The sequence below is a fragment of the Loxodonta africana genome, chromosome 8, assembly GCF_030014295.1.
Source record: "Loxodonta africana isolate mLoxAfr1 chromosome 8, mLoxAfr1.hap2, whole genome shotgun sequence".
Lineage (NCBI taxonomy): Eukaryota > Metazoa > Chordata > Mammalia > Proboscidea > Elephantidae > Loxodonta > Loxodonta africana.
Genome location: NC_087349.1, coordinates 100521018 through 100545863, shown reverse-complemented (window position 1 = coordinate 100545863; position 24846 = coordinate 100521018). Strand labels below are relative to the sequence as shown.

At 39.8% G+C, this 24846-nt stretch overlaps 1 protein-coding gene across 2 annotated transcripts in view; it reads left to right on the top strand.

The window, feature by feature from the left end:
• VPS41 (VPS41 subunit of HOPS complex) overlaps positions 1-24846 on the top strand; it is a 263655-nt gene that overhangs the window by 2010 nt on the left and 236799 nt on the right. Inside the window, exon 2 of one of the 2 annotated variants that reach the window (XM_010587165.3) lies at positions 10030-10068. In XM_010587165.3, the coding sequence (XP_010585467.1) occupies positions 10030-10068 (39 nt within the window). Of the gene's footprint in view, positions 1-10029; positions 10069-10999; positions 11023-24846 lie in introns of those variants that run through there. The other variant, XM_023544248.2, reaches the window with a different exon arrangement.

Below are 24846 nucleotides of genomic sequence, written 5' to 3'. Positions count from 1 at the left end.
TTGCTGAACGTGAAGAGGACTTGAAGCACTTACTAACAAAGAACAAAGACCACAGCCTTCAGTATGGATTGCACCTCAACATAAAGAAAACAGAAATCCTCACAATTGGACCAATGAGCAACATCATGATAAACGGAGAAAAGATTGAACTTGTCAAGGATTTCATTTTACTTGGATCCATAATCAACACCCATGGAAGCAGCAGTCAAGAGATCAAAAGATGCATTGCATTGAGTAAATCTGCTGCAAAGGACCTCTTCAAAGTGTTGAAGAGCAAAGATGTCACCCTGAAGACTAAGGTGCGCCTGACCCAAGCCATGGTATTTTCGATCACATTGTATGCATGTGAAAGCTGGACAATGAATAAGGAAGACCGAAGAAGAGCTGACGCTTTTGAATTGTAGTGTTGGCGAAGAATATTGAATATACCACGGACTGACAAAAGAACAAACAAATCTGCCTTGGAAGAAGTACAACCAGAATGCTCCTTAGAAGCAAAGATGGTGAGACTGCATCTTACATACTTTGGACACGTTGTCAGGAGGGATCAGTCCCTGGAGAAGGACATCGTGCTTGTCAGAGTACAGGGTCAGGGGAAAAGAGGAAGACCCTCAATGAGGTGGATTGACACAATGGCTGCAACGATGAGCTCAAACATAACGATTGTAGGGATGGCCCAGGACTGGGCAGTGTTTCGTTCTGTTCTGCATAGGGTTGCTATAAGTTGGAACTGACTGGACGGCACCTAACAACAACAACAACCTTTTGGTTAGCAGCCATAGCTCTTAACCACTATGCCACCAGGGTTTCTGTTTGCAACATACTTCATTTAAATAATGATACTTTGCCTAGTATATGGAGCCCTAGTGATGCAGTGGTTATAGCAACTGACTACTAACCAAAAGGTTGGTGGTTCAAACCGCTAGTGGCTCTGCGGCAGAAAGAAGTGGCAGTCTACTTCGGTAGAGATTTATAGTCTTGGAAACCCTGTGGGGTTGCTATGAGTCAGAATGGACTAGAAGGCAGTGGGTTTGGGTTGCCTAATATATATTTTATATGTGCCAATAATGCAGACATTTGATAAATATAAATTTCGTTTGGTTGGTCATTGTGAAACGATCCCTGGTGGCGTAGTGGTTAAGTGCTTGGCTGTGAAGCGAAAGGTCAGTGATTGAAACTCACTAGCTGCTCCATGGGAGAAAGATGCTGCAATCTGCTTCTATAAAGATTACAGCCTTGGAAACCCAATGGGGCAGTTCTACTGTGTCGTATAGGGTCTTTATGAGTCACAGTCTACTCTGGGAATGGGTACGGGTTGTTGTGGTAAGAGGAGAGTCACCCACCAACACTTTTTGAGCACTTCAAAAGAAAATGATCTCATCATTGCTGGGTTTGATATTAGGAGGGAGATTAGTTTTGACACTGTTTGTCTTCAGTTCATGTTGAAATATAATTGTTCTGTGGTTTGATTTAAAAACAAAAAACAGACAAGTTCTTTATGTTCTTAGAAATAGTGTAATTCAAGTGGAAAGAGTTGCTCTTAGTATTTATTACTGTTTTGTGCTGAAGATAAGTTTGGTAAAACTGATGTAAAGAGACATCTAGAAAGTTTATGGTACAATAAGAATGCTTCACATTTGTACAGCACCCTCCAGTGTGAATAGCTCTTTCACGTTGCATTTAGTCCTCACAAAAGCATCCTGTGAAATCAGTGTTTATACTGATATATATATATATATATATATATATGTCAGGCCAAGGACCTCTGGTGCTCTAAACCTTCTAACAGCATCCCATCTCATGTGAGCAAAAGCCAAAGGCCTTACAGCCTAGTTGCCCTGCAGAAGGAGTTGACCCCTGCCCTCTGCCCTCTATCTCTGCCTTCATTTCCCAATACCTTCCCTCTCCCCCTCACCCCTATCACTCTGTATCAGCTACTCTAGCTTTCTTACTGTTCCTGCAACAAGTTGGGCATGTTCATGCTGTCCCCTGTTTGGACCCCGGATGTTACCAGGCTCTCCCCCTCACTTCCTTTCAGTCTTTGTTCTAATGTTATCTTTTTGAGTGAGTCCTTCCCAGATGTTTTTTTGAAACCTCCTTCCAAGAACTTTGTTTTTCTTGGTAGTACTAATCACCATCTGACTTTTTTTTTTTTTAATTGTTTGTTGTCTTCTCTCCAGTAGAATGTAAGCTCCATGGTGGCAAGGATTTGTTCAGTGCTATATGCTGGACACCTAGAATAGTGTCTGGCACGTTATAAAAATACGTGTTGAATGACTGAGTTTTGCAGATAAGCAAACCGAAATTCAGAGAACTCAGGTAACTTCCTCAGGTTCATATCCTTAATCTCTAGATTTCCTTCTCTAAAGCTCATGATTTTTCACTAGAACACCCCACCTTTTTAAGAATACTTAAGAACCTAATTCTAAATTATTTTGTACTTGTTGGAATATAATTAGCCCTTATCAACTTAATAATTTTCCTGAAAGTCATTATTCTACCTTTGACTCTTCAGTAGTCAGCATGTGTTTGAAAGGTCCCTGGATGGCACAAATGGTTTGGGCTCGTCTACCAACCTAAACGTTGGCAGCTTGAACCTGCCAAGCAGCCCTGGCGATCACCTTCTGTGATGATTACAGCCAGAAAAACTCTATGGAGCCCATTCCTACTCTGACACACATGAGGTCACCCTGAGTCAGAATTGACATGATTGGCAATGGGTTTTTATTTGTTTGGAGGGAGCATCTGTCTCGCCAGCTTGGTCAAAAAGACCTGTAGTTTATTGTCAACAGCAGAAAAAGGAAACACACTCATAAATTATTCTGTTTTTTTTTTTTTTTAAGAAAGCAGTATATCTGTCCTTTATAGAGGAAAGAGCTTAGACTTTTCTCATTCTGCTTGATTTATGTATTTTGCATTTCACAGTGTTGTGTACCGTCCAGTTGATTCCGACTCATAGCAACCCTGTAGAAGAGTAGAACTGCCCCATAGTGTTTCCAAGGAGCGAGTGGTGGATTTGAACTGCTGACCTTTTAGTTAGCAGCTGTAGCTCTTAACCACTAGGCCACCAGGGCTCCTTGACCAAGATAAAAACAAACCAAACCCATTGCCATCAAGTCAGTTCCACTTGTGGCAACCCTATAAGACAGAGTAGAACTGCCCTGTAGGGTATCCAGGGTGCAGCTGGTAGATTCAAACTGCCAACCTTTTGTTTAGTAGCTGATCTCTTAGCTGATCTCTTAACCACTGTGTCACCAGGGCTCCTGACCAAGATCAAAACTCATTGCTGTTGAGTCGATTCCAACTCATAGTGACACTATAGGACAGGGTAGAACTGCAACATAGAGCTTCCAAGGAGAGCCTGGTAGATTCGAACTTCTGACCTTTTGGTTAGCAGCCATAGCACTTAACCACCACGCCACCAGGGTTAATTTTTTGAAGGCTGAAAGTGCACAAAATTGAAGTAAATGAATTTGCTAATTGTTTTATTCTGCCATCTGGAGTCTTTTAGAAAATCATGACACATTTTTTTTTTTCCCCCTGGATGTTTTAGGAATTGAGATGTCTGTTAAGTTAACTAGAATGGAACTTCACAGGTCAAGGCAAGGGAAGTGTTTTGTTAGTTGGCACCATGTACTTAAATGAGTACATCCTCCAAGATGTACAACCCTCCATGATTAGTGTAATGTTAAAGAAGACAAAACTAAACTATCTCTTCATTAACTTTCCTGAGCCTTTTATTCTTTGGTGATTACGTCACCCGCTCCCCTCAGTTTTAGGAAGAACCGAAATAATCAGATCTGCACTGAGTGAATTAACATAATACAAAACAGTTCACAGACTTGCAAACTAAAATTACTTATTGGTGATGAATGAAAAAAAATTTTTTAAGTCACTGGGCCTTGCCTTTGCTGAGTATGGTTACAGAAATAACTACATACAAGTGTATATTACATAGTTTACAGAAAGAACTAGTATACTGCATTCTGCCTGGAAATCTTCTAACCAGCAGTTTTACCCAGCTTCAAAATGGTTTATAGTTGACCTTCATAATCACAGATGCCCAACCATATTTGTTCATGCCACTCTTAGGGATAACATTTTACTTCAAGTCTGGTTATTTCTGTATTTGTCTTCTCTCTCCTACTATGTTGCTCAGTGCTTGGGAATGAGAATGAGAGCTTACTCATGTCTGTATCTTTCACAAGGCTAATTCTTTACATGTACTAGCTGCATAATATAAATATTTAAATGGTCTATTAAGGGAGAAGAATCTTCTGAGTTGTAAAATTATAAATTAGCCCTGGTGGCGCAGTAGTTAAGAGCTCAGCTGCTAACCAAAAGGTCGGCAGTTCGAATCCACCAGCCGCTACTTGGAAACCCTATGTGGCAATTTTACTCTGTCCTGTAGGGTCACTATGAGTCTGAGTCAACTTGAAGGCAATGGCTATATGTGTGGGGGGTGTATGTATGTGTGTTGTGTGTGTGTGTATGGAAATTAGGGTCAGTATAATTTATGCTGGAGTCTCTGGGTGCAAGTCCATCCAGAGGTGCCTTGGAAGAAAGGCCTGGCAATCTACTTCTGAAAAAAATCAGCCATTGAAAACCCTGTGGAGCACAGTTCTATTCTGACACACATGGGGTTGTCATGAGTCAGGGTCGACTTGATGGCTGCTAGTACTGGCCTAATTTGTGTTAAATTGTTTTACTTGAAAAATTTGAACGTTATTAATCAATCAGATGTCCCGTACATCACGTTTCCTACATTCTTGACTCCTGCCGGATACGTTTTCACCTTTCCTACTTAACCTGTATGGAATCTAACTCATTAAAATATTTGATCAATCAGAGCATCTGTTCTTTGACCGGATACAGGAGTCTACTCATTTCTCCCTCTATGTTTTAGATATTGGGGAAATTCTATTCTTATTGTAGATTACTTGTTACTTACAGATGGCATATTTCTGAGCATGTGTACTCCTTTGTGCATGAAATAAAAGCTGAGTTGACACATTTTGATTGTCTCAGTTTCCTTGTCTGCAAATTGGGAATTTTATTCCCCAGGACACTTGTGAGAGTGAAATGAGATGAAATACGTGAAAGTGGCCAGGTTGAAGCGATGGTATTATAACCAGGACAGCACTTGATCATCCAAACTTAGGCTGGCTCGGGTATTTGCCATTCCCTTCTACTTCAGGTTGGACAAGACAGATCTTTCAAAAGCTTCTTCAGTAGTAACTAAAGGAAAAACAAAGCCCCAGACAGGAAACTGAAAGGCACAGGATCAGACATATTTTTAGAGGGCCCACACTTCCCTTCATGTAGCTGAAATGTTAGTTCAGCCGGATATGCTTATTACCTCACAGGCCTGTTTTTCCTCTCATCTGCGGCTGCGTTGGTTCGCTTGAAGCCAAGATCCTCATTGGTTATTAGTAGTCTCCCTAGCACCCTCATTACCACCTTGGGGGGGTCTGGTCAGTCACACCAGGAGCTTCTGTGCTTCATGCATTGTGGCTGCTCCGTCACAATTGCCTTTGTTTTTTTCTAGAAGCTTAGTCCTCCCTCAGTATTTTTGTTACCAGTGCTTCTGACTCCAAGCTCTTATTTCAGACCTATTGAATCAAAATCTCTGAAGAAGATGGAACTCAGAATGGCATATTTTTAGGCAGTTCCTCAAACTCGGTTTAGGTGATTCTGCTTCGAAGTCAGATCTGGGGGTCACAGTTCACTGGGTCACTGAGCTTGTCCTATTTCCAGGCTGGGGCAGATCTCCAGGTTTTTCTTCATTTGCAGAATAAGTGAAGTAACTGGGCTGGGATGGGGTTGCGGGGTGGGGGCACTGAGCATGGTTGGTAACATGAGTCTTTTCCTACTCCTGCCAGTTCCCTGGGTAGTGTATACGGTTAAGTGCTTGGCTACTAACCGAAAGATCAACAATTTGGATCCACCCTGAGGCACCTTGAAAGACAGGGCTGGCAAGTCTAATTCTGAAAGATTAGTGATTGAAAATCCTATGGAGCACAGCTCTACTCTGACACACATGGGGTTGCCTTGAGTTAGAATTGAGACCATGGCAACTGATTTTATTTATTTGTCTTCTCTGCAGGTACTTTCATTTTTTCTATTCAACCAGCGTGGAGCATTAACCAAAAAAAAACCCAAACCTATTGCTACCAGGTCGATTCCGACTCATAGCGACCCTAGAGGACCCAGTACAATTGCCCCATGCAGTTGCCAAGGAGCAGCTGGTGGATTCGAACTGTTGACTTTTTTATTAGCAGCCAATGTCTTAACCACTGTGCCACTGGGACTTCCCCCTCAGGTGCTCAAAATTGGCCGGAGCTCCTTTGAGGTTTTTGAAATTGAGCCTCTGTGAGAACAGGGATGTAAAATACATATCACACAAAATATGTCCTCCCTCCTGTGCCCATGTCAGACACTGGGACCTATCACAGCCCTCTTTTCCGTTAAGCCCAGCTGTGGCACATGGTTTGCTGGGAAGGGAGAGAAGATGGCAATGCAATGTTGTGTGTTTCTGGCCTATCTCCAGGCCCAGTCTGATTTTGCAGGGCCTGGTCCCTGCCCTGTTTCTTTGTCCAGCACAGAGCCAGGTCAACCCACTTGCAGTGTTGAGAGCGGGCCTTTCTCACCCTCGCTTCCAGCCTCCGATTTCTCCCCTAAATTCTGCTTTTCTCTCCCGACAAACAGTGTGTGCACCCTCAAAATTCGAGGACTTCACAGCTCAGGAAGGTCTTGGCTTCTTTCTCCTTCTGGGCTGACAGCCTTCTGCTTAGCTCCTGCTGGCTTCTGGAGCCAGCTGGTGCTGAGTCTTCTGCCAGGCCACTGTCCCTGGGGCGTGTACTGTTGGTATGATTAGAGGTGGGGCTGGCTGAAAGCCTATTGGAGGGGCCTTCTGGGAGCCCAGTTAGCCCCTCCCCAAACCTGCTGCTAGGCTGTGAACATCCTGTTTGAACTCTTTTAGTCCTTGTTTGCTGGTGTGTTCTTACAGCCCCTCTTCTGTAACTGTCCTGTAACCATAGCTAATATTTCAAGCATCTGTCTGGAGAAAACGCACTTGGTATTGTTCATAAATGCAAAAAGAATATGTATAAGGGGAAGAATGTTAAAGTTTCACATTTGCTGCTTATTTCTTATCATCATCAGCAAACGGGTTGAGTTATTACCCTGGGTAGACAGTGGGGAGACAGAGGCAGAAGACTTGACTTGGGGTTTATCCACAGTGCTTTAAAATAGCTATTAGGACCGGTAAACCCACTGGCGACCCCATGTGTTACAGAGTAGGATTATGTGCCATAGATTGCCAGGCCTTTCTTCTATGGTGCCACTGGGTGGGTTCGACCCACCAACCTTTTGGTTAGTAGTTGAGGACAAACTACACCACCCAGGGACCTATGTATTAGGACAAAGTAGTTAATATTAGCTGCTAGCTGAGGGATGTTGTTGTTGTCAGTAGGTGCCATTGAGTCGATTCTGACTCATAGCGACGGTATAAGTCAGAGTAGAATTGGCCCATAGGGTTTCCAAGGAGCGGCTGGTGGATTTGAACTGCCAACCTTTTGGTTAGCAACTGAGCTCTTAACCACTACGCCACCAGGGATATAGGAAGAAAGAATGGCCATGCGAGGCCAGATTTGGATCTTGTGGCCTGGGGTTGCAGGACAACCTGAGACACAGATTGGGCCATCAAAAAAAGTTAGGATTTAGAAACAGTCAGTGATTTTCAAACCATTTTTTTTAGTCTCAGATTGGCAGCATGGAAATATAAAACGTAAACCCCAGGCTGTCTAATTGAAGCCGGAGTGAAGACTCTAAGCTGACTGCTGGCAGTCCTTCCTTGTGGTGCTCCTGGGGGGTTCTGTGGGACCTTAGAGCATATTCGGGGTTTGGAGACCTCTGGGTTGTGTGCAGAGAAGGGCCAGTTTGATTCTTGAGCTTTGGACTGAAATAGCTGGTTGGAGACTTTTTGTGTTCATGAAGAACACAACAGGACATTTGCCCGTTTACCCCATGTGCATGTTTGAATGGGTTCCAAGTAAGAAAAAAAGTTCAATGCAGTTTTTCAGAAAAGAGTAATCAAGTGTCCTTTTAGAGTTTTGGAGATAGGAGTCTAGGTGTGGTTTATTGGCAGAGTTGCAAAGCTTTGTTTTGCTAATACTGATAACTTAATATTCAGGGATACCCTGGGATGGAAGGGAAATTAGAAGCCTTTAAGTTCAAGCTCTGAGCCTCAGTGTTCTTACCTCACGGGTTGTTAGGAAATTTAAAGATGCTACGTAGAAAGCACTTAGCGTTGCGAGCAATGTGTAATAGATGTTCAGTAAGAAGTCAGCATGGTGACTATTAATGTTAAAAGTGGAGTGTGTCCAAAATAGAAGGATTAGATAGTCAGGGGACCAAAACGAGAAACCAGGGGTGGTGAGTGCAGAGGAGAAGCCATTGAGAAGGGTGGGCGTGGCGTATGTCCTTAACTTCCTGTGTAACTGTCAGGTAGCAGAGGAATTGGATTTTTGGTGGCGCAGTGGTTAAGTGCTTAGCTGCTAATCAAAAGTTTGGTGGACAAAGATGTGGCAGGTGGCTCGGGTAAAGATTTACAGCCTTGGAAACTCCACAGGGCAGTTCTGCTCTGTCCTGTAGGGTCGCTATGAGTTGGAATCAGCTCAGTGGGTTTGTTTTGTTTTGTTTTTGGTTCAGTGGTGCTCAGAACAAAAAGCTACTGGGGGGAGATTGTAGCTCCAAATTAATAACATTAATAGAATTAGATTAACATTAAATTAACATTATATTCAACAGGCTGCATTGGGAAGTAGAGGAGATTCTAATATCCATCATGGTTAATAATATAACTAATACAGTTCTTAATTACAGTAACAACTATCCCCATTTTACTGTCTGAGGGCAGGGACTCTGTTGTCCCCTAGGCTGTGTTTTGATGGGTGTCTGCCCCACAGGCTCTGATTTTTGATGAATGAAGTGAAAATATTCTATAACACTAGATTTGCATTTATCTTGCTATCCAATTTATATTGAGTAATATGTACATCTGATTTCTAAATGTTCTTTTTTTTTTTTTTCCTCCTGTAAAAATATTAGTTCTATGGAAGATTTCCTTGCCTCCCCCCACTTCTCCGTTTTTGATTCTTTCTTTGTTTATCTCATGGGTTGTTGTAAAATGCTTGCGTTCAGTGTCAGCATACTAGCTGTAACCTTTTATTGGTATTGATATCTATAACTAAGTACGTTAAGTAAATCTTCATCTTGCTGACCCCTGCGAGGACGTGTGGCATCAGCAGATTCTCTCTTCCAGTGGACAGGTGAGAGATTAGCAGGATCAAGTCAGTTTTTCCCCGTTTTGCTTTGTTTTCTCCAGAGCAGCAAGATTCATTGTCTAGCGCGAGGAAGACTGTTAAATGGAAGGATTTGTCTTAAGGTTAATGGTTTAAAGAGTAAATGTAAATTGTACTGCTTGTTTGCACAGTGTCTGATAGGTACCACTGCCGGGCAATTCTTTTTTAAATGCTGTTTAAGCAAGACAGTCGTTATGATTCAGCCAGATTAACAGCATAATAACTGATAGCACACTAGTTTTTTTTAGTGCAAAAATTGGCCAATAGATAATTTGAGACTACAGCTTTCCCTTCCCTTCCAAGATCAGTAATGCTGCCTTGCAAGACAGATTCCCGTTATTAACGAGAGAAAGAGTTTTCCATATACTTAGTCAACAAGTTTCTGGGGTGATCTGTTTACCTGCTGACTGCTTGAGGGAGGTCAGCAGGAGCAGTGGACCCCCGTGACCCAGAGTGTACTTCCTCAGCCCTTGAAGGGCTGAGGAGAAGTCCTGGGAGGCATGGGGGAGCCGGAGCACACGGAGTCCTTTAAAGTGTTGTTGTTTGTTACCTTCGAAACAGGGCAGGTGGGTATTGGTGTTGAGGACTTGAAAACCCTTTTCCTTTAAAAGTGATTTTTACCCTTTTGCCACGTGTTTTGACTATTTTCCCTCTCTATTTGTAGGAAACCAGCTCCCTTGAAGAATCTACAGATGAATCTGAGGTAAGGCCCTGCTCTAGGAGTCTTGGGGTGTCTAGCTACCCATGCTGGAATAGTGAAACTGCAGGAAGTATCTGGGGTTTTCATTGTACCTAAAAGACCCCTTCTTTCTGCTATCATCTTGAGCTTGTACAGCCTTATTAAATGTGCATTCCGGGGACCATGGTAAAGTAGGAGCAGAGGTAACTGAGCTTTGGGGAAGAGCATGTCAGGTGTCTTTAAAAATATTAAATGGATTAGCTAATACACAGGAAAAGAAACAAAGTTTTCTCCTCACTTTGAGCAGTATTTTAACCTGCAGTATGTTGGCAGTGGGAAATTGGCATAAAGTTTTAAAAATTAATCTTGGTGCTTTAAAAACCTATGTTTTTGAATACTAGCTTCTATGATATTAATCTTTATTCTTTTAATGAATGTGATGTGCTTGTTGGTATAATTTCTGAGCCACTGAAATTATAGTTTACTTCGGAAAATAAAAAAGAAAATAACCAGCTTCAAAGCTGCTAGGGAGTTAGGTTGTACTAAGAACTGTATCTCAAAATAAAGTAATATACAAAGAAAGGCTTTTAAAAAATTCTTTTTTTAAGAATATGCATAAGAAATAAGTTTAAGTATAGCACAAAATTAGTTAGATTATCAATTTTATGTAACAATAAGTACCGTTTCTCCTTTTAATGCTTCATTCAGCTCAGAGAAGTGAGAAGGTGTCTTTGATAACCTGTTGGAAATCCACACTGTTGTGCCTGTAGCCATAAGACATGTGTTAAACTTGGGTTGATACTGCACAGAGTTGTTGTATAAGTTCTGTTTGCTGACTCGGGGAAAGAGCAAGCTTCTTCATATCCCTATTGAGAACTTGTTAGTCATTGTGCCATCCTGCATTTCTTCTTTGCCTAGAGTCGTGGTTCCTAATGTTTGTACTACTAAGAACTTCTGTTACTGTCTTTGGGGTAACTGGTAAGGCATTACTGAATTTGCTTATAGATAGAGTATAATATCTGTTAATTTTTAGTAAAATACTGAAAAGCATTTCAGATCACCATTCTGATACTTGGAAGTGCCTAGTTCACTAAGACCCCTGTGTTCTTAGAACCATTGGTACAGAATCATGCATTGTAAGAGCTCTGTCCAGGATTTTCATGTCAGAGGTAAGGAGGGCATTAGCAGCTGTCTAAATCTAAATTTTTCTGTACATCCCAAACAGATCAACAAGGAAAGCCAACAAAAGTATGCATAACCCGTGCCTATAGCATGATTAGGAAACAGTACCAAAACTTCAATATAAGTGGGGAAATAAGCATCCAAAACCAGCAGAGCTAGCTAGGAATGATGCGGGAGCCGAGTCAGGTGGTGACCTGGTGAAAATGGAAGGAGTGCAACTGAGCCCCAGCTGTGGCAGGACCCAGATAAAAATCACCTTTAGATAGAGCGGCCCCCCACGCTGAGTAGGAAAACAGTGAGAATAGGTTGAGACCTGGTAGATCAGAGTCCTGGCTACTGGGGAATTTAAAGAATGGGGCTTCAAAGTGTGTGCACCAAAAGTGGCCGTGTTGGATGGTGCTGTTTATAGGGGAAAAGGGAAGCATCCCTTGGAGGCTCGGTGGTAAAGGGAAGGGACAAAGTAGAAGAAATTAAAGGCACCGCAGAAACAAAAGGATATCATATGATCAGGAGACTCATCTAGTCCCCACCCTCCCCAACAAAAGTCGACATTTATTAAAGAAAATTCACTTCATTTCACCAACATAACTGAAACACCTAGTAAACCACCTGAATGCCTCACCCTCTTCATAAGGTCATTTATTATTCCTCTCCAGGGAAATCCAAGGTATTTTAAAATGCACAGAAAATATTAGGACCAGGGCTTCAAACCAGTTCAAACCCCTCCTGAGAATTTGGATTTTTAACAAGTTCTCTGTTGAGAATTTTCATTTCTAACAAGTTCCATGTTGAGAATTTGCATTTTCACTCCAAATATATAATGAATCAGAATCTACATTTTAACAAGATCCCTAGGTGATTCTTATGTATAACTTCCGGGTAACTTGTTAGAAATGCAAATCTTGTTAAAATGTAGATTCTGATTCAGTATATCTAGAGTGAAAATGCAAATTCTTATCCATGGTTTGAACTGGAACAAACTGGTATGAAGTCCTGATTAGGACACGTCTATACAAAAAAAAAAAAAAAAATTATTATTTTTTTTTATACAAAGCTATCAGAGGAAGAAAACAAAGTGAGGATCAAAACTTTTCTGCATAGGAAATGGTGGCAATACTCCATGAGTTGAGTATCTTTGAACAAGCATTTACAGGTATGAAGAACTGACTACCTTAAGTCAGAAATTCAAAAACGCAGAATAGAAATGGACAAAAAACTAGAAGTTAGGGAATGAAAGTTCACCAAATTTGGGAAAGAAATTGAAGGAAAAGATAGTTTTAAAACTAATGAAAACAAGACCCAAATGGTGGCCTGATTCTAGTGTCATATAGCTAGTTATCAGGAGAATGGCTTCAAACACAAGTCCCCTTGCTGTGGTATTGTGTTATTTTGCCTTCCAGCTGTGGTGTCCTCTGCTTAAATTGGTACCAAAGGACTAGAGTCAGGCCCTCAGGTTCAAATCTCAGCTCAACTTTGTGCTTTCTTTGTGACCTTGGGCACATCTCTCAATACCTCTATTCTCTAGTTTTCTCATTTGTCCACCAGGGTGTCTTAGTTATCTAGTGCTGCTATAACAGAAATACCACAAGTGAAAGGCTTTAACAAACAGAAATTTATTTTCTCACAGTTCAGGAGGCTGTAAGTCTGAATTCAGAATGCCAGCTCTAGAGGAAGTCTTTACCTTTCTGTCAGTTCTGGAACAAGGTCCTTGTCTCTTTAGTTTCTGCTTCCTGGTTCCTTGGAGATCTCTACCCCATCTCTCCTCTGCTCGCTTGTTTAATCTCATATCTCAAAAGAGATTGACTCAGATACACCCTATACTAATCCTGCCTCATTAGCACAACCCATTCCCAAATGGGATTATAACTACAGGCATAGAGGTTAGGATTTAAAACACATACTTTTGGGGGACACGGTTCAACCCATAACACGGGGGTTATTGCTTGCCTTGTATGGTTGCTGTGAAGATTAGACAAGATTAATGCGTGTAAAGTGTCTTGCATAGCGTGCAGTAAATGGGAAGCACTTAGAAAATATTAGTTGTAATTATTATTGTTTTGTACATTTGTGTTTGTAAATCAGGCAACATACTGTGCTCTCATTATTCCGTTGATCTTTTGCTTGTGTTTTAGATTTTATGATATTGGTTCATTTTTCAGTTTTGGGCTTGGAGAGATTCCCCATTAGCTCCTGGAAAGTGAGTACTTTCCAGATATTACTGATTGTAGTGAGTTTACGGACAAGTTAAGTAGCCACACTGGTAACAGACCAAGCTTAGGCTCTGGGAGTTTAGAAAGTGGGTTTGGAATTCAGGCTTTGGAGAAATTTTTCCTGGGTTTCTTCACTTAGTTGGAATCACTTTCCAGTTCGAGGAGTGATATTTTGAGACTCCACTAAGTCTTCCCAAGAATCTTGCCTTTAGTCCTTCCTCCTCTTCCTCTCTCTCTTTCTCCCATTAGGTTTTGTAATTGTTAATTAAGCTTTTCCAGGGTAGGCATTTTCCTTGTCTTCTCCTGCCTCTTGTTTATTAAAGCGCTCACGTAATTTCCCTTTCTGTGAACAATAATGTTGGTGTTTTCATCCATGTAACAATTTATTCATCGTCATTTTATGAAATAGTAAATATTTCATATAAGCTGTGCTATTATAGCAGAAAGGCCACAGTGTTCGGTTTATCCGAAATTCTTATTTTAATGTATGTTTGCAAAAAGAATATAGACTGCCCAAAATTGCCTGCTTTTCATTAATCTCAAAAACTGCAGTCCAGATGAAATGGTTGACTGTAGTATAATTAATGTAATTGAAAGTGGTATATATGTCAGTATGTAAAGCTTTTTAAGTATGTAAACTGTTTAGTACTTGGTAATGACTGCTATCATGTAAGTGGTAGTGGAGTGGTGTGGGAATACAGAGGAGAGGGTTATTAGGCAGCAGTTGCTTCTGACTGGGTCTTTAAGAGTGAGTATGCCCAAAACTGTGGAAGATGAATGTAGGCAGAGGCTGGAAAATGGGCCATCTGCTAACCAAAAGGTTGGCAGTTCGAATCCACCAGCTGTTCCTTGAAAACCCTGTGGGGCAGTTCTACTCTGTCTTACAGGATTGCTATGAGTTGGAATCAACTTGACGGCAATGGCTTTGGTTTCGGGGCTTTTTTTTTGTGAAAGAGGGAATGTGTATGTAGAGACAGGGTCATGAAAGCACAAATATGTTCAGCCAATGATGAGATGTTCAGGGCAGCTGGAATGTAGGAGTAGGTTGAGGAAATGAGGCTGGAGAAGGCAATTGGGGAGAAGTTCCATATGTGCACAACCACGCAGTTTAGACTTGAGTCTATGGATGTTGGGAAGCCAGCCAAAGGCTTGATTGCTGGAGGCAGCGGAGGGGAGGACTGGTGACAGATGAACTAGATGGGAAGACCCATGGCAGAAAGACTGTTCATAAGAGATAGTAGGGGCCTTGGGTAGGCAGTAGCAGAAGACAGAGAGAAACTGCCTTCAGGAGATGCTTCTCAAGTTCAGTCAATAGCATGTGTAGGATAGTTTGTGAGAGATGAGCTAGATGGGGGAGTCAAGAAGATTCCAAAATAACTACTTTAGTGGTGTTGTAGGAACTGAGTAAATTCCAATAATAGGTAAAGGAAAAATAAAATCTAAGACTAAGAACTGATTTCTCTATATTCGGGGTATCCGTCTCCCCTAAAGTGATGACTCCTTTTATAATGGTTTTGTAGAAGCTGAAACAAATAATATGATTCTGTATTAAATGTATTTTCATAGTAATCATTCTAATAAAATTTTTGTTTTACCATAAAATAAACAGTATTTTGTGTGCCTGTCCACCATTAGTGAACATTTTGATCAAAGATTCTGTAGAAGAATTGCGATCAAAAGGGGGAAAATATAGAACAGAATTTCAAATTCTCATGGACTCCAGACTTTCTGGAGCCATAGGGGCTGGATAGACTCCTAAAACTGTTGCCCTGAGATAATCTTTAAAACTTAAACCAAAAGTTTCCCCTGAAGTCTTCTAAAAACCAAACAATATTTTGGCTATATAGGTATGGTTGTGGATATTTACATGCATATTTATAGGTGTTGTATGTATATTTATATGTATATATAATAGAGCACATAGGGGGCACAGTTATGGAAACTTCTTAGACATAACCAAATACCTCCTGGGACTGAGGACCATAGTCTCAGGGGACATCTAGGTCAATTGGCATAACATAGTGATGAGGCCCTAGTGTGGTAAGTAGGGTCTGGGGACTTAAAAGCTTGTGAGAGTCTATCTAAGATACAACTATTGGTTTCTTCCCATCTGGAGCAAAGGAGAATGAAGAAAACCAAAGACTCAAAGAAACAGTCCAAAGGACTAAATGGCTCACATGAACCACAGCCTCCACCAGCTTGAGACGAGAAGAACTCGATGGTGCCTGGCTACCACTACCAACCGCTTTGTCCAGGAACACAATAGAAGGTCTTGGTTAGAGTGCAGAAAAAATGTAGAATAAAATTCAGATTCATAAAAAAGACCAGACTTACTGGTCTGATAGAGACTAGAGGCTCCACCAAGACTATAGCCCTAAAACAGAATTGAAGCCACTCCTGGAGATCACCTTTCAGGCTAAGTAATAGACAGGCCTGTAAAATAAACAGTAACACCTGTGAGGACTGTGCTCCTTAGAACAGTCATCTGTATGAGACCAAAAGGGCAACATTTGCCCAAAAGCAAGGATCAGGCAGGAAGGGGCAGGGAAATGAGACGAATGGAAATGGGGAACCCAGGGTGGAAATGGAGCAACTGCGACACATTGCGGGGATTGCAGCCAGTGTCATGGAACAGTTTTGTATGAATTATTGAATGAGACACTAATTTACTATGTAAACTTTCAACCAAAGCACAATAAAACGTTCCAAAAAATGGTACAGCCATGTAATGGATTATTATTCTACCTCTAAAACGATTACTGGCAGATTAATATTTATGTGAAGAAAATATTCATATTATCTTTTGAATTAAAAAGCTTTTCACAAAACTATTTAGAGCAGAGGTTGGGAAGCTTTTTCTGTAGGGGTCTAGATAGTAAATATTTAAAGCTTTGCAGGCAAACAGGCAATATTGAGGATATTATGTAGGCAGCTATAAAACCATTTAAAATGTAATCATTTAGGGAGTACTTCTCCCTCTCCTGCCTCCCCCAGCTTAACCACCAATGAACTTTAGTTTCTGCATATTATTCATGTCATCTCATAAAAGTGAGACCATACAATATTTGTTTTTTTGTGATTGACTTCTTTTACTGAACATAAGTCCTCCAGGTTCATCCACATTGTAAGATGTTTCAGGAACTAATTTTTTTTATTGCTGAATAGTCTTTCATTTTATGTGTGTACTCCATTTTACTCATCCATTCATCCATTGACGGGCACTTGGGTTGTTCCGATCTCTTTGGTGTTGTGAATAGTGCTGCAATGAGCATAGGTGTACACATGTCTACCACTACTGAGTGTTCTGATCAGGAACATGGTAGTTGAATTCTGATCAAAAGGGAGAAAAATGTCAAACAGAACTTCAGATTCTTAAAGAATCCAGATTTATTGGACCTATTGAAATTTTTTCACTTTTATTGATGCTGGAGGAGTTCCTGAGACTGTGGCCCTGAGTTGCTCTTCAAACCTTGAATTGAAACTATCTCCTGAAGTAACCTTTAAAATAAGTAACAATCTAGCCCATGAGAAGGTTTGTTGGTGGGGGGGGGGGGCAGGGAGACTAAATTAACAGAAGTGAAACAACTAGAACAGAAACAACAAGAATGTTGACACAATGTGAGGAATGTAACCAATGTCACTGATGATTATGTCTAGAAACTGTGGAATGGGTCTGCATTTTACCTGTGGGCTATAGTTTGCTGACCTCTGATTTACAGTGTAATCCAGTTTCTCTACATCACCCCTAATCTACATATAACAAAAACAAAAACAAACCCAAACCCATTGCCGTGGAGTTGATTGCAACTCGTAGTGACCATATAGGACAGAGTAGAACTGTCCCATACGGTTTCCAAGGAGGGCTGATGGATTCAAACTGTTGACCTTTTGGTTAGCAACTGAGCTCTTAACTACTGCACTACTAGGGCTTTGTCATATAAGTGTAGAAAAGTAAGAATACCATATTATCTTTGGATTGTGTGATTTTTTTTATTTACTATTATTCTCTCCTTTCATTTTCTAAATTTTCCATAAGAAATATTCATTGCTCATGTACTTAGCAGAGCTATAACAATTTTTTTTTTTCCTTTTTAAACAAAGCACATTCATCTCTATATAATATTTTAGGAGTCTTCTGTATTGGTGTAGAGAATTTTTTGGTTGCAAAGCTGTGGAACCCAGAATGAAACCGTATGTCATTCCTCTCCATCTTAAACTTTATCAGGGAAACTAGGGGAAAGATTTGGTTCATTTTTCAGCCTCTTTATTTTATTCAAGGTTTTATATAAGGTCAGAATTTTTTCTACATAGTATACAGTTTTTCTTCAGATTTTTTTTTTTAAACCTTTTTATTTTGAGATAATTGTGGATTCACATGCCGTTGTAAGAAATAATACAGAAGGTGGTGGAATGGACACGAAAAGAGAGTGGAAGAAAGGAGTGTGCTGTCTCATTGGGGGAGAGCAATTAGTAGTATATAGCAAGGTGTATATAAATTTTTGCATGACCTATGTAAACTTTCACTTAAAGCACAATAAAAATTAAAAAAATAAAAGAAAGAAAGAATACAGAGAGATTGTGTCTCCCTTCACCCAGTTCCCCCAGTGGTAACACCCTTGTATAACTGTAGTACGATATAACCACCAAGCAGTTGATATTGACACACTCTACAGACTTTTTTCAGCTTTCACTAGTTTTAAATGCATTCATTTGTGTGTGTTTAGTTGTGTATGATTTTATCATGTGTAGGTTCATGTGAATACTACCACAGTCAAGTTACAGAGCTGTTCCATCACAAGGATTCCTTATGCTATCCTTTTATAGCCACAGCCACTTCCTACTCTTTCCCCCTCCCTAATCTCTGGCAAACACCGATCTTTTCTGTTTCTATAATTTACTCATTTCAAAAATATAAATGGACCCATACAGTATGTAACCTTTTGAGTTGGCTTTTTTCCGATATGTCAGTCCCTGTCTTTTAATTAATACAGTTAGGACACCCACATAAAAAAAAAAAAAAAATTTTGTATGTAACCTTTTGAGTTGGCTTTTTTCCGATATGTCAATCCCTGACTTTTAATTAATACAGTTAGGACACCCACATATAAGCTAATTATTAATATGTTAGGTGTTAAGTCTGCCATTTTTTGTTCTTTTGCTTGTTTCCTCTGTTTTTCCTTCCTCTTGTTCCTCTTTTCTTCCTTTTCAGTGCAATACTTGAACATTTTGTAGGATTCCATCTTGATTTACTTGTGTTTTTGAGTGTATCACTTTGGATAGATGTCTAGTGGTTGTCCTAGATGTTATAATATTGATAAATAACTTAACCACAGTCTACTGGTTTTGATGTTTTACCAGTTCTAGTCAAGCCTTGCTTCCATTTAGGTCCCTTTACGCTGCCTACTTTTTAAATACAATTGTCTTACAAGTATTTACTCTGTATACTTCAAGTGCCATGTTAGTTGATGTAGTAATTTTTGCTTCAGCTATCAAAGATGATTTAAGAAATTCATGAAAAGAAGGATAGTCTTACTGTATTTACCCCTAATTTTACCCATTCCTATGTTCTTTCCTTTTTATGTTCCAAGCCTCCTCCTGTTAGTATTTCCTTTCTGTTTAGAGAACTTCCTTTAGCTGTTCTTTAAGGGTAGGTTTGCAAGTGACAAATTTTGTTTTTTTTTTTATTTGAGAATGTCTTTATTTTCCCTTCATACCTAAAGGATATTTTCACCAAATATAGCATTTGTGGTTGACAGTTACTTTCTTTCAGCACTTGAGAAATGCTTTGCCACTTCATCCTGGCCTCTGTGGCTTCGGACGAGGAATCTGTTGTCATTCGAGTTGGTGTTCCTCTTTAAGTCATATGTCAGTTCTTCCTGACTTCTTTCAAGATACTTTACTTTGCCTTTAGCTTTCAGAAGCTTAATTATGATGTCCCTTAGTGTGGATTTCTTTGGGTTTATCCTGTTTGGGGCTCCTCAGCTTCTTGAATCTGTAGGTGTCTATCCTTTATACCAAATTTGGAAAGTTTTAAGCCATTATTTCTTCAAATACTTTTTTCACTTCCACTTTTCTCTCTTTTCCTTCTGAATCTCTGATAATATGAATATTCTCTCTTTTGTTGTTGTTCCACAGGTCCCTGAGACTGTTCATTTTTTCCCCCTAGTCTGTTTCTTCTCTCTTGTTTAGATTGGGCAAATTCTATTGATCTACCCTCAATTTTACTGATTCTATCCTCTACTATTGAGCTCATCCAGCAAGTTATTTGTCTTGGTTATTGTATTTTTCAGTGCTGTAATTTCCTTTTATTTATATATATATATAACTTCCATCTCTTTGCTGAGCAGTTCTATTTTTTCATTTGTTTCAAGAGAATTTGTAATTGCCGGTTGAAGCGTTTTTATGGTGGCTGCTTTGAAATCCTTGTCAGATAATTAAAAAATCTGATTCATCACGTTCTTACAATGTAAGTTGTAATGTAAGATGAAATCTAAATCATGAAGACTCATCAGTTACTTTAATTTTTTCCGGTCCATTTGTGGAGCAGTTACTATGTGCCATGTGTTGCGCTGCTTGCTTTAGCTGCATTATCTCATTAATAAGCGCCACAATCTTACACGGCAGCAGATTAGGCAGGAGAGGCTGGTTATGCTGGAGTAACAAACAGTTCCAAAATTTTTGTGGTTTAACATAACACAGATTTATTTCCAAGTAGAATGTGGCATAGGGAGAGGAAATTGGGACATGATGATACAGGAATGTCATCATCTTACCTAGAGTTTTTCCTGTTTATGGACCGGGAACAGTGTGCTGTGTGGAATAGTTCGGGAAACTGAAGCAGCTCTGCTTCATGGAGATATGTTTTTTGTTTTTTTGAAACCCTGCTCGCTTTGAATAAGTTCGTGGTGTTTTATGTATTTAGAAGTATGTTCTGTCTTTTTTAGAAGAGTTTAATGTTTTGTCCAAAGAGCTTTGCAAATAGGAGCATCAAATTGTTCAGCTAGTCTTCCAAGATTAAACTTGAACAGCAAAGAGAAGAACAAGAAGAGAAAAAGATCAAGCTAAAAGAAAGGCAGCACGGAAGGGAAGAGCACCGAGTGGAAACTGGTAGATACTGCGGTCTGCTTTGTACCAGGTGTGAGTTCCAGTGACCTTTTGTGATTCGTGGTGAATGGAACTGAATAATTAAACTAAGGCTTATTCTGCATATGGTGTGTTCCTTTGAAGTAAAGATGGCATGTGCCTTTCCTTACCCAGTACCTGATCCATGGCATGTAATAACAGAAGAGTTCATTAGTGTGACTTTATAATTTCTGTTACCATTATTAATAAACATGCAGATGTCTATTTAGATCTGGTATAGCTCTTCCAAATACCACAATTCAGTAGGCCTTGAATGTGTTAAATATATTAATTTTAATAAAACCGAGTGGACTGATAAATAGCTGAACCTATTTAACACAACTAACCCAAAGGTCAGCAGTTTGAATCCACCAGCCGCTCCTTGGAAACCCTATGGAGCGGTTCTGCTCTATCCTGTAGGGTCGTTATGAGTTGGTATTGACTCGACAGCAGTGGATTTTTTTGGTATATGTAATTTATGCTGAAGCAGAAATTAATTTTAAAATAAAATACAGCTTCTAGGTGCAGCAGCCACAAAGAGGATTCTTTCTCAGTTTCATTAAAATGAAAACCAGTCATTGTGAGAAATCTGAAGATAGCTTTCTTGATCAGAAAATGCATCACACAAAAATAATTTATTAATCTCACCTGGTGGGTAGAACATTGTGAATCATTTATTGAAACTTAAACTGATTCCTTACATGTATTAATTTTAATAAACAAATTTATGGCAACTAACTGGTAACCAAAATGGCTGTGTACCCTGTTATGAGATTGATTGCTAAGGAAAATGGTATATAGGGTTATAATGTTATATCCTTCCAAATGGCAGATAGCCCTTGGATTAAAACTAGTTTTTTCATTTAATGAGCAATTAATATTAACAGGATCTGCTGATTATTGCATCATTCAGAGATGAATAAACATTCCCTTTGAAGCATACAATATAAAAATTACATGTTTGGAAATTTAGCAGGCACTTCCTGAGTGCAAGTTTCTTGAATCAGTATTTGTCATATGCTAGAGAAGATGAAGAATATGACTTGGATGGTGTATCTTTGGATAGACTTTAAAATTTCACTACCTAGGAGAAAATTATTTTAGGCAGCCCAAGATGGACTTGTTGATCCTTTTATTCATTCAGCAAATACTTATTGAACACTATTATGTGCTAGACAGTGTTGGGATACACCAGTATTTGATGAGGGAGGTGGCCAGTAAATAAGAGCACTTCAATATATATCAGGTGACAATGAATGTTATGGGAAAAAATGACATTGCAAAAGGGGGATGTGGAGTAGCCTGAGGAGTTGTTATTTTATCCTGGGAGGTTAGATTAAATGCCTGATAAGGTGGCATTTGAGTAAATAAATATCCAGGGGAAAATGTTCTAGATAAAGAGAAGAGCAAATACAGTGCCTTGAAGTGGGGTAATACTAGGTGTACCAGTATTCAAGGATGTTAGTGTGACTGGAGCCGAGTGGCTGAAAAAGAGAGTGGTAGGAAATGACGTCTGTGGGATAATGGGTGGCCAACCAGGTAGGGGCTTGTAGGTCAATTTATGGACCTTGGTTTTTACTGTGAGTTAGATGGGAAACCACTGGAAGTTCTTTGTCTAAGTATGATCACTCTGAATACTATTTTGAAAAAGTCTATGGGGGTAAATCAGGCACTTTCATGAGGGCAGGGACCCTGTCACCCAGATTATCTGGAGCAGAGCTGCTTGTGAGTGAATAAATAAATTGATTTTGATTAATGCTCTCAACAATTATATAAAGTTGGCATTGTGTTCTGATTTTGGAGATGAAGAAACCACAGTTTTGAGAGGTCCCATTGACGTAGATACTAACTGGCATAACCAAGGACCACCCCTGGCTTCCTGTCACTAGCTGAGCTGTTGTATCCCACAGCTATGTCAGCAAAGGAATCACAGTTTAATTAGGGATAAGTGAGAACCGTCTTTCAGCTTTGTGTGGCTCAGGGCATCCAACTTCATAGCCCACTGTTCTTATTTTCACTGATCTTACGTTATTCTTAATAAATAGGCAGAATAATGGGCCTGAAAGGTATCTACGTCCTAAACCCTGGAACTTGTGGATATACTGTGTTACATGGCAAGGGGAATTAAGGCTGCAGATAGAATTAATGTTACTTAATCAGCTGACTTTAAGACAGGGACATTATCCTCATTTATCCAGGTGGCCCAGTGTAATTGCAAGGATCTTTAAAAAATGAAGACAGAAGAGGTCAGAGTGATGTGATGTGAGAAAGGCTCAACCTGCTCTTGTTGGCTTTGAAGATGAAGGAAAGGCTTTGAAGATCCACAGCTAAGGAATGTAGGCAGCCCATAATAGTTGGAAAGGGCAAGGAAACAGATTCTTCCCCAGATCCTCCAGAAGGAAAACAGCCCTGCCGGCATTATGACTTTAGCCCAGCATGAACCGTGCTGGACTTCAAACCTACAGGACTGTAAGATAATAAATTTGTGTTGTTTCAACTTCAAACTAAGTTTGTGGTAATTTGTTACAGCAGCAGTAGGAAGCTAATACAGTAAATGATCTTTTCTCCTTGGCACATCCATTAGACTTTATATCTCAGGGTTTCAAGAGTAAAATGTATTCATTAAGGGAAAACATACAGTAGTTGTAATGAAACTGCTAATGCTGTTTGGAGCTATATTTATAAAAATACGTGTGTATCTTTTCTGGTATCTGTTCAAGAATGTTGTTTAAATGTTCATTTTACTTGACAATTAGGGCTAGATGCTACCCTGTCAGAGCTTTAAAGCATTTCTTTCTCTGCAGATTCAAGATTTGCTATAACAAATCGAAATGCCACATGAACATAGATTTCTTTTCATCCATGAACTGTTTCTACTTTTAGTGCAACCATTTTTAAATATAAAGATTCACAGGCACCCATGTCATCGCAGTTCTTTGCTTTAGAGTATCACTGAGTTTTCCCTCAGTGGATTAAATAAATCTCGCAGGACAATATCAGAATGGGAGTGAGGAAACCTCTGATAAAGCTTAAGATTTTAATCTGCTGTCATCATTCCCATCACCAGTGACTGGGCATGTGTTAGGTGTTTTGTCTGTGATGGGCTCCTTTGGGTCTCTTAATCTTCCTTGCAGGTCTTTACAAGTGTCCAGGAGAGACTATTGGCTTAATAGTAGGAGACTGAAGCATTTCCTCTTACTTTCTTCATAACAAGATTCACACTTGGATCTGTTTGAAAAAACTTTTAATGATGTGGTAAAATGAAAAGTGGGAAAGGGGACATGGGTAGTTCAGTGATAGAATTCTCACCTTCTGTGCGAGAGACCCAGGTCTGATTCCTGGCCAGTGCACCTTGTGCATAGCCACCACCTATCTGTCAGTGGAAGCTTGCTTGGTGTTGTGATGCTGAACAGGTTTCAGCAGCGCTTCCAGACTAAGACAGGAGAAAGGAGAAAGGTCCGGTGATCTACTTGAGAAAATCAGCCAGCGAACACCCTGTGGATCACAATGGTCTGATCCCCAGTCGATCATGGGGATGCTGAAGGAACAGGCAGTGTTTTGTTCCACTGTGCGTGGGGTTGCCTTGAGTTGGGGGCTGACTCTGTGCAGCTAACAAGATGAAAAGTAGTGTATATACATTTTTTGTAAGTAGTATAAAATAAAGACATAATTAGATTAGAAATGTTAGGGTTTTCTCAGTTTAGTGTCTGAGATAGCGTGATAGAAAGTAAACTCAGAAGGGAGCACATGGGCCCCACAGTTTAAACTTCAGGCTATAATACAAATAATGGGAATATTTTTCGTAACTGACAGTCATTTTTTACTTACTAGATACCTTGTTTTGTGCCTTACATACATTTATCTAATTTGATTCTTAACAACAATTTTATTGGGTACACATTACTGTCATCCTCTTCACAAAAGATGAAGCAACTGAGGTTTAAAGTAATGTGCCCATTGCATTTTTTGTTTTGGGTTTTGCCCATTGTATTAGGGCTGCATATGGTAGAGCTGGCATAAGAAAACTTTTCGTATATTTTGTGACTGGCCACTTGATTATAAGTTCCAGTGGCTTTTCTGGGGATTGTCACTGCCTTCCTTCCTTCCTTCCTTCCTTCTTTTTCTTTTTTTTAAATGACATTAGTGAACTTTACCAAGATACTTGATTATCCTTCTTTCTCATATCTCTCATAGCATATTCAGTATTTTTTTCCCTCTTATTTGAATGCTTCCTCAGCAAGTATATTTTAGCTGAAAATTGATGTGGTGAACTTTTTTGAGCTTGTAC